Below are 18,440 nucleotides of genomic sequence, written 5' to 3'. Positions count from 1 at the left end.
CTTCAGGGATTCCAATAATTCTGATGTTGGAACCTTCCATGGCATCATTTATTTCCCTGATTCTGTTTTCATGGTATCTAAGATGTTTGTTCCAGGCTTCCTCTTGATCCTTTCTCTCTGTTTGTCCTCCAGATCACTAATTCTATCTTCTGTCTCAGTTAACCCAGCTTTGAGAGAATTTAGATTAGATTGGAACTCATTGAGAGCATTGTGAACCTCATCCCTGGTGGCTTTCAGCTCTGCCCTAACATTGTGAACATCATCTCTGGTCACTTTCAGTTTGGCCCTAATCAATTCTGTTTGGTCATCCATGGCTTTCTCCAACCTAGCTATTGCCTGGATAATTGTTAGCCTGAATTCTCTTTCCGACATATTGTCTATGTTGATAGCCATTAGCTCTGTTGCAGAAGTTCCATCCTCTGTATTTTTCTTCTGTTGGGCATTCCTCTTCCTAGTCATTTTGGTGAGAGATGGCTGATAGGATGTAGCTGGATGTATCAACCGTGGTGCAGTCAAGGTGCACCCTGGAATGCTTCTGAGCAATCAGGATTCCCCACCAAATGAGAGAAAAAAGAAAAGAAAAAGAAAAAAAGAGAGAGAGAGACAGGAAAGAAAGGGAAGATAAAAGAGAGGGTTCAGCACAAACGGGCCCCAAGGTAAGATTTATGAAGTATAGAAACAAAAACAGAGAAACAAAAAGGCTGATAAAAGTATATGACAAGAGAAAAAAATAATATATATATTATATAATATATATATTATAAAAATATAATAAGAAAAAAATTATATATATATATTTATATATATATATATGCAAATAAAGGAAGAACCTCTTCAAAAAGAACCCCTACTGTAAGATTTATATACTATCAGGACAAACACAAAAACACAGAAACACTGGTGGAAGAAAAAGATGGGAGAGTGGGTATAAATTCTCAGTGTGGGCTAGGAAGGTTGTTTTGATTCTTCCTGGATGTATCTTAATATCTTTGTTAAAGGACTCAACTTTCCTAAGATAAATGGGGATTAAAAATTGGTTTACCTTTTGGGGTAGCATTAATTGGGGAAAGGTGATTACCTTGAAGTTTAACTCTATATGAATATTAGAAAATAAAAATAAAAAAGGAATAAACTAGACTAAACTAAACTAAAATTTAAAAAAAAGAAATTTAAAAATATAAATGCAAAAGAAAAACACAGGTGTATGTATCAAAAAGTTCAGGTTAGAAGGTTATTATGGAATTTGATGTATTGGACATCTCACTGTGATGGTAAATAGGTTAAAAATTATCTATATATCTATATATATATATATATATATATATCTATAGATATATATATATATATAAATGAGCCAGAATAGTGGGAACGAATTAAAAATAAAAGTTGTCCTATGAAGTAGTGGTGGTGGTTCTCTTGTCGTCTTTTTTTTTTTTTAATTTTTTTTTTCCTTTTCTGGTTGGTTTTCTGGTGGAGGGGCCTGCCACATGGGTTTTCAGTCAATGATGTTCTCTGAATTAAGTCCTCCCACCCCCCTCAACGGGGTGGGCTCTGAGGAAACTGTTTTTTTTTCAGGCTTCTGTTTTCTGGAGGTTTTTATGTTCACTTTTTTTTCTCTCTCTCGCCTTGACCACTTTTGATGGTTCTTGTAGGTTTAGAGGAAAGCAAACTGCACCCTGACCTCCCTCTCAGAGAGAAGCCTCAGTCTGGCTGCAGAGCCCAAGCAAATTCCCCCTTGGCCGCTGGCAGAACAGGTTGAGAGTCGTGGTCCCTGGGGATGCAGGATTTTTTGCTTGTACCCAAAACCACCGCAGCAGCGGCTGTCTGGGCAGCTCCAGACTGCCAGAGAGGTTCCAAGCAGTGATTGCACACCAAGATTTTCCCACTGGCCCAGGCTGGGAGCCTCTGGTCTTTCTGGGTCCGAGAGCACGGGCTGGCGCCTGTGCGCGCCTCTCTCAGGGGAGGGCACAGGGCGCGACCCGGACTCTGATAGCACAGCACTGCACTCTGTGGGGACTGCAAAAAGGCTGTGCTTCTCCTGGCCAGCGAGGCTCCCAGCCCCTTAAGGGAGCCAGAACCCACGTGCTCTCAGACGCGTTGGTGGCTCAGGGACCAAGACCTGGTTTCTCCGCCGCACTCTCTCTGGCTCTGCACCAGGGGTGGCTGTCCTGCATCTGGGGACTTAAGCCCCTGTCCCTAACCGCCCCGATTCCCACAATCCCCCCCCCCCCATGATCCTTTGCTCTTTTTGAGTGCTTTCTACCAGACCCCGAGTTAATGCTGGTCCCCAGACGCATGGCACTCTTTCCAGTGGGTCGCCTCTGGTGGCTCCCTCCCCCTTTTGTTTATCTTCCGATATCAGTCCGAAGTTCCCACTCCGCTTTACCTGCCCACTGGCATCTTCTGCTCCTGTAGAGATCCAGACGTGTATAATTCTGATCTCAGGCTGATTTCGTGGGTGATCGGAGTTCTTTGGAAGGTAATCAGCTCACTTTAGGGTACAGACTGAAAGGGCACCTCCTCCTACTTCCCCACCATCTTGTCTCCCCTCCAAGAGTTTTTTTTTTTTTTAAAGTATTGTATTTTGTGAAAAATTTTTTTTCATGTTTATTGAGGTGATGTGATTTTGCTCCTTGTTTTTTTAAAGTCAATATTTCATATGTAATTGTATCATTTCAAAACACCTAGCTCTAACTCATTTAAAATCCTATTTAACCTGGAAATTATTGATAAAAAATGATTTCTAAGCATTTGTTATTTTAACTAGTGCTGCAACAATAGATACAATTTGTGTTAGCTGTGCCATTCAATTTTTAAAGCTTTCTGCTTTTAATATTCTTTTAAAAATGTTTTACTTTACAGTACAACTTTTCATGTGTTGAGGCATCTTTAATGTATGTGAATTTCTTCTGGTAGTATGAAAGTGATATAATTTATTTTTATAATTTATGATGTTAACTTTTAGATTGTATATAATAAAATATTTATTGAATTATTGTTTTCAAACTATATCATTATAAAAGATGTTAATTAATATTAGACTTTTTCTACATTTATATTTCTTATTTTCCTTCCATAGGCTCATTTTAATAGATTATATTATTATCCTTGACACTCCTAGTGGCAAATTTCCTTTGTCTTAGAATATACCCACATATGAAATGCTGTATTTATCACATTTAATCAGTATTTAATAGCTCTCTATACTGAAAGAAGGAGATTGGTAGGCAAGAGAACCTGTAAAACTCTGTCTTCTTTTATGTTTGTGTGAATTATATTATCATATTATTAGTCATATTAATATCATTATTGATTATATTAATATTGTTATACCACCATTTCCTATAATCACCACAGCTTTTTATTCTTGAGCCCATACATAAAAGTATTCACTCTAATCAATGTAGGGTGGGAAGGAAATTGTTGAGCATTTTGAGAATGATTAGACTTTTCTCCTCTTAAAGAAAAGGAAGTCCAGCCAACTTACTAGAATTTTATGATTTTTTCCTTAAGATATATTGTGTGCACCTGGGTGTTATATGCAAACAATGAATCATGGAACACTGCATCAAAAACTAATGATGTACTGCATGGTGACTAACATAACACAATAAAAAAAAGAAAAAATATATTGTGTGCTTTTCAATTCAGTAATGTGGCAAGATATTAAAATCAATGCACAGAATTCAGTTGCATTTCTACACACTAACAATGAGACAGAAGAAAGAGAAATTAAGGAATTGACTCCATTTGCAATTGCACCAAAACCCATAAAATAACTAGGAATAAACCTAACCAAAGGTAAAGGATCTGTACTCTAAAAACTACAGAACACTGATGAAAGAAATTGAGGAAGACACAAAGAGATGGAAAAACATTCCATGCTCATGGATTAGGAGAATAGATATTTTTAAAATATCTATACCACGTAGAGAATCTACACATTCAGTGTAATTGGTATCAAATTACCATTAATATTTTTCACAAAGCTGGAACAAATAATCCTAAAATTTGTATGGAACCAGAAAAGACCCAGAATAGCCAGAATGTTGAAAAAAAAAAATCTGGTGGCATCACAATACCAGGCTTCAAGCTCTATTACAAAGCTGTCATCATCAAGACAGCATGGTACTGGCACAAAAACTGACACACAGATTAATGGAACAGAACAGGGAGCCCATAAATGGACCCTCAGCTCTATGGCCAACGAATCTTTGACAAAGCAGGAAAGACTGTCCAATGGAAAAAAGACAGTCTCTTCAGTAAATGGTACTTGGAAAATGGATAGCCACATGCAGAAGAATGAAACCAGGCCATTTTTTTCACACCATACGCAAAGATAAACTCAATAGATGAAGGACCTCAATGTGAGACAGGAATCCATCACAATCCTAGGGAAGAACACAAGCAGCAACCACTTAGACTTCCACCACAGCAACTTCTTGCTGGACACATCTCTGAAAACAAAGGACACAAAAGCAAAAATGAACTATTGGAATTTCATCAAGCTCAAAAGCTTCTGCACAGCAAAGGAAACAGTCAACAAAAATAAAAGGCAACCCACGGAATGGGAGAAGATCTAATTTGCAAATGACATATTAGATAAAGTGCTAGTATCCAAGATCTATAAGGAAGTTATCAAACTCAACATCCAAAAAACAAATAATCCAGTCAAGAAATAGACAGAAGACATGAACAGATTTTCTCCAAAGAAGACATCCAAATGGCTAACAGACACATGAAAAAATGCTCCGCATCCCTTGGCATCAGGGACATACAAATCAAAACCACAATGAGATACCACTTCACACCAGTCAGAATGGTTAAAATTAACAAGACAGGAAAAAAAAATGTTGGTGAGGATGTGGAGAAAAGGAAAACTTCTTATACTTTTGATTGGCATGTAAGCTGGTACAGCCATTCTGGAAGACAGTATGGAGATTCCTCCATAAGTTAAAAATAGATTTGCCCTATGACCCAGCAGTTGCACCCTAGTAGGCATTTATCCCAAAGACACAAATGTAGTGATCCAAAGGGGCACCTGCTTCCCAATGTTCATAGCAGCAATGTCCACAATAGACAAACTATGGAAAAAGCCAAGATGTCCATTGACAGATAAATGTATAAAGAAGATGTGGTTCATATATAAAATGGAATATTATTCAGCCATCAGAAAGGATGAATTATTACCATTTACATCAATTTGGGTGGAACTGGATGGTATTATGCTCAGCAAAAAAGTCAGAGAAAGAAAATTATCATATGGTTTCACTCGCATGTGGAACATAAGAAACGGCACAGAGAATCATAGGGGAAGGGAGAAAAATTGAATGGGAAGTCATCAGAGAGGGAGGAAAAACCATGACAGAATCTTATAGGAAACAAACTGAGGGTTGCTGGAGGGAGGATGGGTGGAGGGCTGGAGTAATTGGGTGATGGGCATTGGGTGTTATACATAGTTGATAAAATATTGAACACTATATCTGAAACCAAGTATATATTGTATGTTGGCTAACTGAATTTAAGTAAAGAAAGAAAAAAAGACATTTTGTGTGTTTTTACTGCTTAAATATAGATCATGTTATGTTTTTTTTTAAGTTTTTTACATGCAACATCTCTCTTCTTTAGAGATACCAACTATTTGTATGTTAGATCTTCCTTTAGTCCTAAGTAATCATATTTTTCTATGAACATTTGAAGTTGTAGCTTATTTTTAAATTTTATCTTTTTAACCTTCTCAAATATCTTCCATGATTGCTCTAAGGAGTGTCTGTATTACTTTTTTGTTTTGTTTCATGTGTTGACAATTTTCATATAATTTCTTTCCTGGGATTAGCCAGCCTACTTCCCATTAAATTATATATATATATATATATATATATATATATATATATATATATTTATTTATTTTCAATGTTGCTGTTCCACAGGATGACTTTTTTTAATTTTAAAAGTGTATTAAAGAATTTTCTATATTTTTTTCTGTGAATAGAATGACTTTTCCTCTTATTTTCCTTTCCCTTTTTAGGTTTAATAAAATGTCAATAAAATCTGTTTTTGTTGTTTTTCTTATTAGTTTTAATTCTTTTTTAAGAAGAATTTTCCTTCCGTCTTTAATCAAATGTATATAACATAATTTTAATTGCTAAATAACACCATTATGAATTATAGATTTTGGGGAGGGGTTATTTTCAAGTAATTCAACAAATACACAATGACAATTATTGATAACCTTCTGAGATTGATAGTTAAAATGAACTATCAATAAAATATTATAAGGGTTGGTAGAAGGGGATACCAACTCTTATCTCAACAATATGGTCTCAGAGAAGGTAGTGATTGCAATACTTTAATCTGTTTCACCAGACTCCAGATTTGCTTCTCTTTTGTGTGACTCTTCCATCCCAAACATCTTTCTTGCTTCTGCTGATCTCATTAGCACTGCCCTGGAATACCTTTCCTCTAACTTCAGTCCATCTAAATTTTATTTATTTTTCTAAGGTAATTCCTTCTTTGAGTATTTTGTCCTCTATTCCAGTTTTATAGTGATCTGTCCCTTCTTTGGAGTCCACGGACTGTTTTTTTTTTTTTTTTCGCCTAGAGATTAAAAAACCTGCTGTTTTATTTTAATGTCTAGGTATTATGTCCCTAACTATGCTATAAAGGCTGATAATAATACATAACATTAATGAGCACTGATTCTGTGCTGGACACTCATTAAGTAGTTTAAATGTAGAGCTGTGAATTGTGTAAGACTGATGAATCTCAGACCTGTACCTCTGAAACAAATAATACATTATATGCTAATAAACAAACAAACAAACAAATAAATGTATCACTTCATTAAATCCGTCCAAGATCTCTGTGAACTAGACACTGCTGTCTTCTTTAGTTTAGGGATTAAGAGAATGAGAGACTTAAAAATATGCTTAAAGTGATGCGAGCAGTAAAGCAGTGGAATTGAGATTAACACCGGGGATGTGTCTCCAGAATCCAGGCAGTGAACTACTTCCTCCAAACTGGTCCTGGCTGCTCAATGTATCACACCCCACTCATAGAAAAGAGAGCTCCTTTTGGCATGAAGGATGCCAAAGCAGGGGGACAATCCCTTTTGTTTTCTTAGGAATCCTCTCTTTGAGAAATGACACCATTATGAGATAATACTTGGTGCAAGTGCCACTGAGATTATGTTAATTTTGTCCCTTTAGGTGTAAACGCTTGAGATTTTAGTTCTTTGGGGACCTGACACCAAACTACGGAAAACTCCTGAGAACTATTGAAAACTCCTTATTCTGTGCAATATGTATATTAATGTGCAGGTCAATTAGGATCTCTTCACTTGCAGGCTTTTCAAGATGGAGATCTGTTTTCTTCACCATGTATTTAGAAAGTCATGCCTCTTGGAAGAGATTACCACCATGAAGGAAGTTGAGTATTCCTTTCTTCTAGAAAATGATCATTTCCTTTGAACCAGTTAGGGGAGCTACATGAAGGATATCCTTAAAGAAGTGAGTACAGTGCATTTTGGAAAACATGAAGTTTTTGAAATTTGGTGGAGAACATCAGGATGAGCTTAAATGACAGGAAAATAACCTTCCTAGCTCAGTCTTTCTAAATAGAGCAGACTGGCATTTTGTTCACATTCTCAGGAGACTAAACAACTACTTTGTGTCACTTTCTTTTTAAAACTGAGTTTCCTGTTTAGTTTTGCATAATATAGAGATACTGCAATGTCTATGAAGATTTTTAAGGCCACAGATTGTAGGTATGAAAGGGACATAGAGATTATCCTCCTTGTCTCAAAATAGCTTATATTTAAATAAGAGAAGAGAAGAGAAGAGAAGGAAAGAAAGAAAGAGAAAGTAAGGAAGGAAGGAAGGAAGGAAGATGGATGTAATGGGATCAAAACTAGGAGCAGCCTGTCTATTCTACCCTCTAAATCCCTACATACCTATATTAGTGTATTTGGACTGGCATTAACATTTATACCATGGCTGATGCTCCTATCATAAGCCTAGAATTGTCTTTGTGACTGATGAAATCATACTTTATAGTGTATTGAGCAAATAATTATGACAATGATAAAAGAATCAAGTTGAATGGATACAGTCACTATTTATAGCCTATATCAAGCTTCACATGTAATTATTGTACAATATGAGTAGTATTTTGCTTTTATTTTATTTAGAGGACATTAGTTGAAATGATAGTAAATGTTACTTAAAACCAGATTTTTCTTTTTTTTTTTTTGAAGATTTATTTATTTATTTGACAGAGAGAGATACAGTGAGAGAGGGAACACAAGCTAGGGGAGTGGGAGAGGGAGAAGCAGGGTTCCTGCTGAGCAGGGAACCTGATGCAGGACTGGATCTCAGGACCCTGGGATCATGGCCTGAGCCAAAGGCAGACGCTTAATGACTGAGCCACCCAGGCACCCCAAAACCAGACTTCTCATACAAATTTTCCTACATAGTAGAAACCATTTTCTTTGGAAACCATTTGATTTCTTCTTCCTGAACTAATGAGATAAAAAGTAGTATTTTCTGCATGGTGCTCCTTGCACAAATCATTCCCCATTTGATATTTTACTCATTATTATAATTGACATTGTCTGACAGATGTCAGGGTAAGTGTCTTAAAAGAAGTTTATATAATGTATAGGGAATCACGTAAAATAATAATATGTTATTTTGGTGCAAACAGATGCTTAATTTTTTGTACAACTGTCATGGCATTTCCATTTTGCTGTCCAAAATTTGGCAGATCACATAAGACCTCTCCATTTCTTCTATGGCATCATATTCTTTTATATAAGTAACTGTTTTACTAACTGTGTGTATTATCCTTTCCACATCCTGTTATCAATGCAAATAGAGTGCAGACTGATAAACACATCTATGAATTGTGTCTTAATAATGTTATTGGTACTGATCCTTCAGTGAGAACAGGAACTCCCTTGCTTAGTCTCTCCCAGATGTCTGATGTAAGGATCTGAATATCACGTTGGTGAGATTTTACAGTACTTCCAGTAAAAGTATTCTTTAGTGAGTTTTATTATCCCATACACAGTAAAATGAAATGTGGAGACTAATTCCCATTTCAAATACACCTTGAGGGAAGTTTCGACAATGTAGTTGGACTCCTCTTTTTCTGGGAGAGAGTACTGAATCCAAAGAGATCGGGGGTGAATTGTCCAAGTTTACACAGTATCTATGCACAACTCCTAGACCTAGTACATGGACATCCTATCTTCCAGTTCAACAATAATTCAATAATTGCCTGTTATAGACCTGTTTAGGATAAGCTATCATTTGTTTAAAACATTATTTCTAAGTGCTAGTGATTGATTTTTTAATTATAAAAATAGTTTTTCCTTCTTGTAACAGATTACAACTGACCGATGGAAGATAAGAATCAGACAGAAGTGACTGAATTTCTTTTCTTGGGCCTCACAGATCACCTCCATCATCAGATCGTCCTCTTTGTCATGCTTCTCTTTGTCTATGTTGTCACCCTGGGGGGTAACACAGGGATGATCATTCTCATATGGACTGATGCAAGACTCTACACTCCTATGTACTTTTTTCTCAGCCACTTGTCCTTTGTAGATATTTGTTCTTCTTCTTCCATTGCCCCCAAGATGCTGTGCGATATCTTTGCAGAGAAAAAAGGCATCTCTTTTGTGGGTTGTGCTGCACAGATGTGGTTCTTTGGTTTCTTTGTGGCAAGTGAATGTTTCCTCCTGGCTTCCATGGCATATGACCGGTATATGGCCATCTGTAAGCCCTTGCTGTACACACTCATCATGTCCCAGAGGGTCTGTGTGCAGCTGGTGGTAGAGCCTTACGCCATGGCTCTTATAAGCACAATGACCCATACAATTCTCACTTTTCACTTACCCTTCTGTGGTCCAAATATCATCAATCATTTCTTCTGTGACATTTCTCCACTGTTGTCTCTAGCATGTGCAGACACATGGATCAATAAATTCGTGCTGTTCATCTTGGCTGGAGCAATTGGTGTGCTCAGTGGCCTGATCATCATGGTCTCCTATGTTTGCATCCTGGTGGCCATCTTGAAGATCCGGACTGCTGATGGGAGGCAGAAAGCTTTCTCCACTTGCTCTTCTCACCTGGCAGTCATCTCCGTCTTTTATGGGACTCTTTTCTTTATCTATGTTCGGCCTGGCTCAACTTCTTCCCTGGATATCAATAAAGTGATTTCTCTGTTTTATACTGTGGTAATCCCCATGTTGAACCCCCTCATCTATAGTCTGAGGAACAAGGAGGTGAAAAATGCATTCAGGAGGAAGTTGGAAAGGAAAAATTCTCTAATGGTCTTGGTAAAATAGGACTCTGTTGTGTTGTACCATAGATGTTGGTACAGACTGTACAGGAAAGCAATCACTAAAGTGGAAGTCAGAAACTGCATGTGAGTCCGTGCTCTACCAGCTCATAGATGATTTGAAAAGTGGAGTAGTTCTTAAATATTTTTCTGCAGTATCTTATCGTCTGTGACATGATGAGAGTTTCAAAATAATATAGAGATGGATTGAGAATATAAATGTGAAAATATACTGGAAGAAAACTTAGGTGACTGTTTGTACAATCATGGATGTTTGAATACTATTTAATCCAGACAAGAAAACCAAAACTTGTAATCAAAAGTTCAGGGTACCACAAATAATATTGCAAGGGAAATAATAAAATGAGAAAATGTTTGCGCACATGTTCCAACAATGAAGTTGTATCTCTGATAATGAAGGAACAGTCTAAAATTCAAAGAAAAATATAATAGATAAAAGGGCAAACAAATGAAGAAGCAATTCACAGAAATGGGTATCCACATAACAAGATTGTGTGAGAAAAAATAGTTCACTATCATGACGTCAAGAAAATGAAAGGAAATTAAAGGCCAATGCAGTGCCTTTCAATATAGAGAGAATATTGTTAGTTTCCTGTGAAGATGAAGTTCCTATATGGCCATGTCCATTCTTACTTCCTGCTAATCGTGTGAATACCCCATTTCACAAAGAACCTGGTAGTTCCCATATAAAATGATAAATTTTTATGGCGTCTGACCTAGAAATCCCTCCTTTAGAAATATCTAGCTGACCGAAATATAAATGCCAATGAATAAGATTACACCTATTTCAGCACTTTGTATGGGAAGTAAAATAAAAGAAATGGTCTGTATATCCACCATTATAAGAAAAGTCAATTTTGTGTGTGTGGATGTGAAATGCACAGCAAATGAAAAGACCAGGTAATTGTGGACTGACCTGGAGATTGTATGCAGTCACTGTTAGGTGGAAAAAAAAAAAAAAATCAAGCGGAAGACCAAAGTGTAGCTCTGATCATTAAGAACAAGGGCCGATGCCATATAATAAAATGTGCAATGTGCGTGCAGGAGCAAGTGAACACTGGGAGGACCTTATAAAGGATGCACAACAAGTTTAGATGTTGATTACTTCAACAGGAGTGACGTTGAGGTGGGAAAGGAGAGGTTTTATTCATGCACATTTGAGTTGTTGCTTGATCGCCCTCCTGCTTTACTTGGGATCCATTTAAAATGGAGCTCCATTTATATCTTATGGTTTTTGCTTTGCCCATTTACTTTATTTATTGGAGGTTCTGATTGGACCCAGTGCATTAGGGCAGGACTGGATACATGCTCATGTGGTGCTTCCTGGGCAAGAGTTCCTTTTTTATTAGGCCCCACAAACAGACTAGGAGCTCTTTCTCAAAAAACATAACCTCCTTTGTTATGGATGGTATAGAGTATCTCCTGAAGCCCAGGACCTGAATCTTCCCCCTACTGAGGCTGGTAATAAGCTTCATGTTGCTTCTTTCCCTAGGACCATAGCTTCCCTTATAGCTCCTGCTCTATCATGCGGTCAAGTGGCAGGGCTGCTTGTACTGTACTTGGACCTGCTGGGGAGACTCTCCTGTTCTGCATCCCACTTAATGCCTGTGGGCCTTCTGTGCCATATGGTCTGTGGGCTGGAGAACACTTCCTAGCTGTGGATTATGTTGCCTCCAAAACCCACAGGGGCCTACTAAGACTCTGATTCTTTCTTCATGAAATTTATTTTGGATGGGGTATTGTAGCATGCCCTTGGCAGGTAGACCTGTAAAAACTCACCCAATATTTTGAGTTTCTGAGTCTTAATAGGTATTTGTGTGGTTGTGTTGTGTCTCTCACCCTCTGGAGCACAGGTGTTTCACCAAGGTGTCCAACGTTCCGGCAACTGCTTGTATGAACTGCTCTATCAGTATGACGTTATCAAGGTAGTAGACATTACAGTTAGTATCCACTAAGTATAGTGGGTAGGAGGCCAAATATCTTGGGGGACCACATACCAGCAGACTATGGGGGACCACATACCAGCAGACTATACTGAGGAGGGCAGGAGTGTTAACATAACCTTGAGAAAAATTGAAAATGAATATTGTTGTTCATCTCACATGAGTGTAAACTGTTTCTGATCCTCCATTCTAATCAGAATAGAAAAGGATACATTTCCCAAATCATTGACTGCATACCATGTATGGGAGACCTTGTAAATGATCATACGTAAAACATGGAGCTATTGTTGGGCCACTACTTGGTTGACGCAGTCTGCAGTCATTCTCTAAGAGCCATTTGATTTCTGGATGGGCCAGACTGCTGATTTAAATGGACAGATGATATGATTACTTCTTCTGCATCCTTTTTGTCTTTGGTGGTGGCATTAAGTTCTGGGGAAGTTCCCCTTGACTCTAGGAACTTAAATGTGTAACAATTTCTCATACCACTGGGTTACCACCAGCTGGAGTAGCTCTTTAAAAAAATTTCTTTAAATGATTTTACTTATTTATTTGCTTATTTATTTGAGGGGGGCAGAGGAGGAGGGAGAGAATCTTAAGCAGACTCCCTGCTGAGTGTAGAACCCCATGTGGGGCTCCATCTCAGAACCCTGAGATCATGACCTGAGCTGAAATCAAGAGTGGGATACTTAATGGACTGAGCTACCCAGGAGTCCCTCTTACTAGTGCTTTTCTTTATTGTTTCAGTCACCTGATACCTTCTTTGATGGATTTTTGATAGCACAATCACCATGCATATTTACTTATAAGTCCTTTCAAGTATCCTTACATCTCTTGAGCCTTTAGGCCCCTTCAACACTCTAGCATGGCAATAATGGTATCTCTACCTCCCTTCCTGTAGGCTGTCAGTTTTTCCAAGGTTATTGGAGTCATCCCAATAATGCATTAGGATCTGCTTCTGGTGTCTTGCCTAAAAGGTAATTTTTGAGGCACCGGAGTTCTATGTCAGTAAGTTCTTCCTTATTCAGCTTTATATTAGGCACATTACCTTCAAGGTGTATACTGCACATTTTGCAGTTCTGATGGTACTTATCAGCCAAGTCCTATAGCTCTTTTGGTCACTAATAGGCCAATTCTCCTTAGTCATCATATACCACTCGGAGCCTTGTCCCTGGCTTAGGTCTAAAATCTAAGAGTGGAAGGTGGACAAGATCTTGAGAAAAGCACTTAGTATCTTATGCTGTATCTTGCTCAAGTGAGGCCTCCTAAAGTTTTCTGGCAAAGAAAGGCTGGTTTCTTCCAGCAAGGGGGAGAGGGCCACTTCTGAATGGTCAGACGTTTTGGGGGAACTGGAATATCTCAAACACACCCAAACAGATGTCTTAATCTCAGTTCTCAGTGTCCAACTCCTTCCTTATCAGAGTCCTGACTTTTGTACAGGAAACTTGTAGAGGTTGTGAATTCAGCTTCTTTCTTATTCTATTTTCTACTGTCAGGTTGTTGGATTGAGTTTATATGCAGTTTGGTCTCTAACTGTAGGGGATGAGGATCTTTTAAAATGCTGTCTATATGACTTTGACATCATATCACGAATTAGAAATTGTCTGGCCTGAGTCTGCTATTTTCATTCATCAGCATGTTAGTGACACTTAACGACAACTAATTCCATAGTTCAATAGTTAGCATTGCTCCCCATATCTCTCACAACCTAGAGATAATTACATAAGCCAATGTGTATTTTTTCACCAGTTCCCCATCCCAATTCACTGCTGGCAATTCTTAATAATTGCAATGCTTGGGTGTGTTAGAGGTTATGACCCAGCATCGGGCTCTTGCTGTCATCTGTCCAATGAGCATGCTAATTCTATCCAAGAATCTGTTCAATTCGTCGATCAAGCAAGTTACTAAAAACAGCCTATATTCAAAGGCATGAGGAAAAAAAGTATCCTCAATCTTACAATGGAGGAATAGCATACATTTACAAGGAAGGAGATAATTAATTATGGTCATGTAAGAGGTAACCTAACAAAAGTTGTTGGAATCACAAAACCTAAACAAAATTTAGTACCTATATTATAAACAAACAAACAAACAAAAACTCTTATTGTTTAATATGGTACAATGCCTGAATTAATTCAACCCACTTACATATGTAGTTCAATGAAATTACAATACAAAGAGATAAGAAAAAAAATTCCCAATAAAAATTCAGACAATTATATTACAAAAAGATATCCTTTAGAAACTGCTTGCCTAGGAATTTTACCTTTCATTTACCTCTTAGAAGTCAAGACAGGACTTCATTGAGGACACACTCTGCCTCTTTAAAAACTTGAACCTAGTATACAGTCTTGTAAAGACTGGCAGACTAAAGGTCAACTCACTTAAGAAAGTACAACATTTGTTTTATATAGATAATGGAATATTAGCCATAAAAAGTGAAATCTTGCCATTTGCAACAAGACGGATGTCTAGAGTGTATGATGCTAAGTAAAACAAGTCAGTCAGAGAAAGACAAGTACCGTATGGTTTCACTTGTATGTGGAATTTAAGAAACAAAACAAATGAACAAAGAAAATGAGAGACAAACAAAAAACGGACTCTTAAACATAGACAATGCATTGGTGGTTAACAGAGGGAAGGTGGGCAGGGGGATGGGTGAAATAAATGATGGGGATGAAAACAGTCATCATGGTGAGGGTTGAGTAGTGTATAAAATGGTGGAATCATTATTATGTACACCTGAAACTAATATAAAACTAGATGTTAATTATACTAGAGTTGAAAAAAGTTAGTAATAATACATAATATGGATCAAAATGGGGATTAAAAAGTCATAGTTATGAAATAGTAACTAGGCAGAATAAAAAAAACTGGAAGAAAATCGACTCAAATATTATTGTGGCTTGTCTTTGGATGGTAAGATTCTGGGTAACATTTTCTCTTCTTCCTCTTTTGTTTTCTAAATTTCATAAAATAAAGACATTTTCAAGTAAAAAAAAAGTGCAACATAGAGAACACAGTCAATAATGTATGGTGACTGGGGACCTGGGTGGCTCAGTCAGTTAAGTGGCTGACTCCTGATTCTGGCTCAGGTCATGATCTCAGGGTGGTGAGATCGAATCCCACATCAGTCTCCTTGCTCAGTGGGTAGTTTGCTTGAGATTCTCTCTCTTCCCCTGCCTCTGGCCCTCCCCCTCCTTTTGTGCTTTCTTTCTCTTTCTATAAAATAAATAAATCTTTTAAAAAATAATGTATGGTACAGCCACTTTGGAAAACAGTGTGGAGATTCCTCAAGAAATTAAAAATAGAGCTTCCCTATGACCCTGCCATTGCACTACTGGGTATTTACCCCAAAGATACAGATGTAGTGAAAAGAAGGGCCATCTGTACCCCAATGTTTATAGCAGCAATGGCCACGGTTGCCAAACTGTGGAAAGAACCAAGATGCCCTTCAATGGACGAATGGATAAGGAAGATGTGGTCCATATACACTCTGGAGTATTATGCCTCCATCAGAAAGGATGAGTACCCAACTTTTGTAGCAACATGGACAGGACTGGAAGAGATGATGCTGAGTGAAATAAATCAAGCAGAGAGAGTCAATTATCATATGGTTTCACTTATTTGTGGAGCCTAACAAATAGCATGGAGGACAAGGGGAGTTAGAGAGGAGAAGGCAGTTGGGGGAAATTGGAAGGGGAGGTGAACCATGAGAGACTATGGACTCTGAAAAACAATCTGAGGATTTTGAAGCAGTGGGGGGTGGGAGGTTGGGGGAACCAGGTGGTGGGTATTAGAAAGGGCACAGATTGCATGGAGCACTGGGTGTGGTGCAAAAACAATGAATACTGTTACACTGAAAAGAAATAAAAAATTTAAAAAAAATGTATGATGGTTAAGCATCTGCCTTTGGCTAGGGTCATGATCCAGGGTCCTGGGATTGAGTCCTGCATCAGGTTCCCTGCTTGGTGGGGAGTCTGCTTCTCCCTCTACCCCTCCCTGATGCTTATGTGCTCTCTCTCTCTCTCAAATAAATAAAATCTTAAAAAAAATAATATATGGTGACAAAGGATATCTACACTTATCATGGTGGACATTGAGTAATGTATAGATGGTTGAAATAAGGTGTTGTACAGTCTGAAACAAATATAACATTGTATGTCAATCATACTTCAATAAAAAATAAAAATAAAGATACTTGAAACATTAAAAACAGTAACCTAAAAAAAAATCTGGATCTCAAGTGGCATGGGTTAAGAATACAGAGGCAACTTCCTTTAGAAATTAAAAGAATTAAGGACCACTGATTTCTTATCTGCCAAGTCTGATTTCCTGGGCAGAGAACAGGACTCTGCCCAACTGCTTTGCCAAAGTTCGTCTGAACAACTCAAGGCAATGTTGGCTTCTTAGTAGTTTGAAATTTCACACACTGTTTCCCTGCACTTTATTATTATTGTTTTAATTTTAAAATTTTTATTTATTTACTTGAGAGAGAGAGCCCACAACACAAGCTGGGAAGAGAGGCAGAAGGAGAGGGAGATGCAGAATCAGGCTCCCTGCAGAGCAGAGAACCTGACATGGGGCTCCATCCCAGGACCCTGGGATCATGACTTGAGCTGAAAGCAGATGCTTAACTGACTAAGCCACCCAAGTACCCCATCCCTGAGCACTTTAAAAATAAGCAGGCTTTCTGGATATAAGCATTTTTCAAAGATGTAGAAGGTCTTTAACCCTACAAAATCTGGTGTTGACCATGGAAAGAGGCAAAGCGAAAATAAAACAAAAGCATTTATTGGGGGTCTCAGCATTGCAATTCGGGAAGCACAGCTTTGGGTAGCCTCCCAAACTGTGTCCCCTCAGGGGACAAAAGTGAAATTTTTTAAAGGCAAAAGGGAATGTTGCATATGTTGTTTACAAAGAATTTAGATTGGTGTTGGTGGCAGAAAAACTAATCTGAACTGAATATAATTGGTTGCTAAAGGCTAAAACACTAAGCAAAGTGTCCTACTGTAGCAAGTTGCAGGTATCTGTGCTGAGTCCTTGGGATATCTGTGGTCTGACCCAGTTCAAAAGTTGATGGTTTCACTGATGAGGGTGCACAGAAGGCTCATATCCTTAATGGTCTCTTGGCTCTATTTGGAAACCTCTGGACATAAGTGACCTTGTTCATTTCATATTTCACAGTGTCAAGGGGTAAGACTGCAGATTTTTGACCTTCCCTTTTACCATGAGAAAAAAAAAAAAAAGAAATGCTCTTATTATTTCTATCCTAATGTCAGAGGCTTATATGGCAGGAAAAGACCTGGCTTGTTTCTAGAGGCTTGACACAGAAATCTCTCATTAAGAAATCTACAAAATTCCTTCTCAAAATTGTCTAGAAGTAATTGGGGATGTGTATCAGTTTAAGAAAGAATGGCTTGAAATTTACAAGGCTGTGTGGTATCACTAATGAAAATAATAATTTAATATATTCAAAGTAATTTGCTGTTTGCACTTCAACTTACTGTTGTCAGTGTTGCCCTTCTGTTGGGTTTGGTCTTTCCTTCAAAAGTTTACTGTTCCATTGTGATTGTTTCAAGTTGCTACCCAATTATTTGCTCTTTAATTCCCTAAGTTTCATTATTATTATCTTCTTTCTCATCATCCAATGAAATCAGGCTACAAATGGTTTATCTATTGACTATATCAGTATTAATTACCACTTATGGAAAATCTGCTATGAAGCCTGCCAGATGATCTGCCTATATGTTTTACATTTACAATGCTTAAGATAGGTACTTCACTGAAAGAGACAAAAAGTAGGGGTTCCTGGGTGGCTCAGTTGGTTAAGCATTTGATTCTTGTTTTCAGTTCAGGTCATGATCTCAGAGTCCTGGGGTTTTGCCCCACATCTGTCAGGCTCTGCACTCAGCAGGGACTCTGCTTGAGATTCTCTTTTTCCCTCTTCCTTTGCCCCTCCGTCCTGCTGTCTCTCTAAAAAATAAAATAAATAGATCTTAAAAACAAGAAACAAGAAACAAAAAGCAATCCCAAGTCATTAACTCAAGCATGTATTAAGAATGTTACAATATGGAAGTAGCTTTGAGATGAGTGTTCTGCGGGGAGCAAGTAACCGAACTATTTCAAAGG

The 18,440-nt window shown here is 37.8% G+C and overlaps 1 protein-coding gene across 7 annotated transcripts in view; it reads left to right on the top strand.

Moving 5' to 3' along the window:
• The window catches only part of LOC125079097 (olfactory receptor 5G3-like), a 62,131-nt gene extending 49,776 nt beyond the window's left edge, over positions 1-12,355 (top strand). For 3 of the 7 annotated variants that reach the window (XM_047692482.1, XM_047692479.1, XM_047692481.1), the window contains 2 exons: positions 7,320-7,508; positions 9,387-12,355. In XM_047692482.1, coding sequence (XP_047548438.1) covers positions 9,401-10,351 — 951 coding nt within the window. In that variant the 5' untranslated portion in view covers positions 7,320-7,508; positions 9,387-9,400 and the 3' untranslated portion in view covers positions 10,352-12,355. The remainder of the gene's footprint in view (positions 1-7,319; positions 7,509-9,386) is intronic. The other 4 variants (XM_047692478.1, XM_047692480.1, XM_047692485.1 and 1 more) reach the window with 2 other exon arrangements.
• Positions 12,356-18,440: the final 6,085 nt, after the last annotated feature.

This window comes from Lutra lutra, chromosome 10 (assembly GCF_902655055.1).
Source record: "Lutra lutra chromosome 10, mLutLut1.2, whole genome shotgun sequence".
NCBI classification, from domain to species: Eukaryota; Metazoa; Chordata; class Mammalia; order Carnivora; family Mustelidae; genus Lutra; species Lutra lutra.
This window is presented reverse-complemented; position numbering and strand designations above follow the sequence as displayed.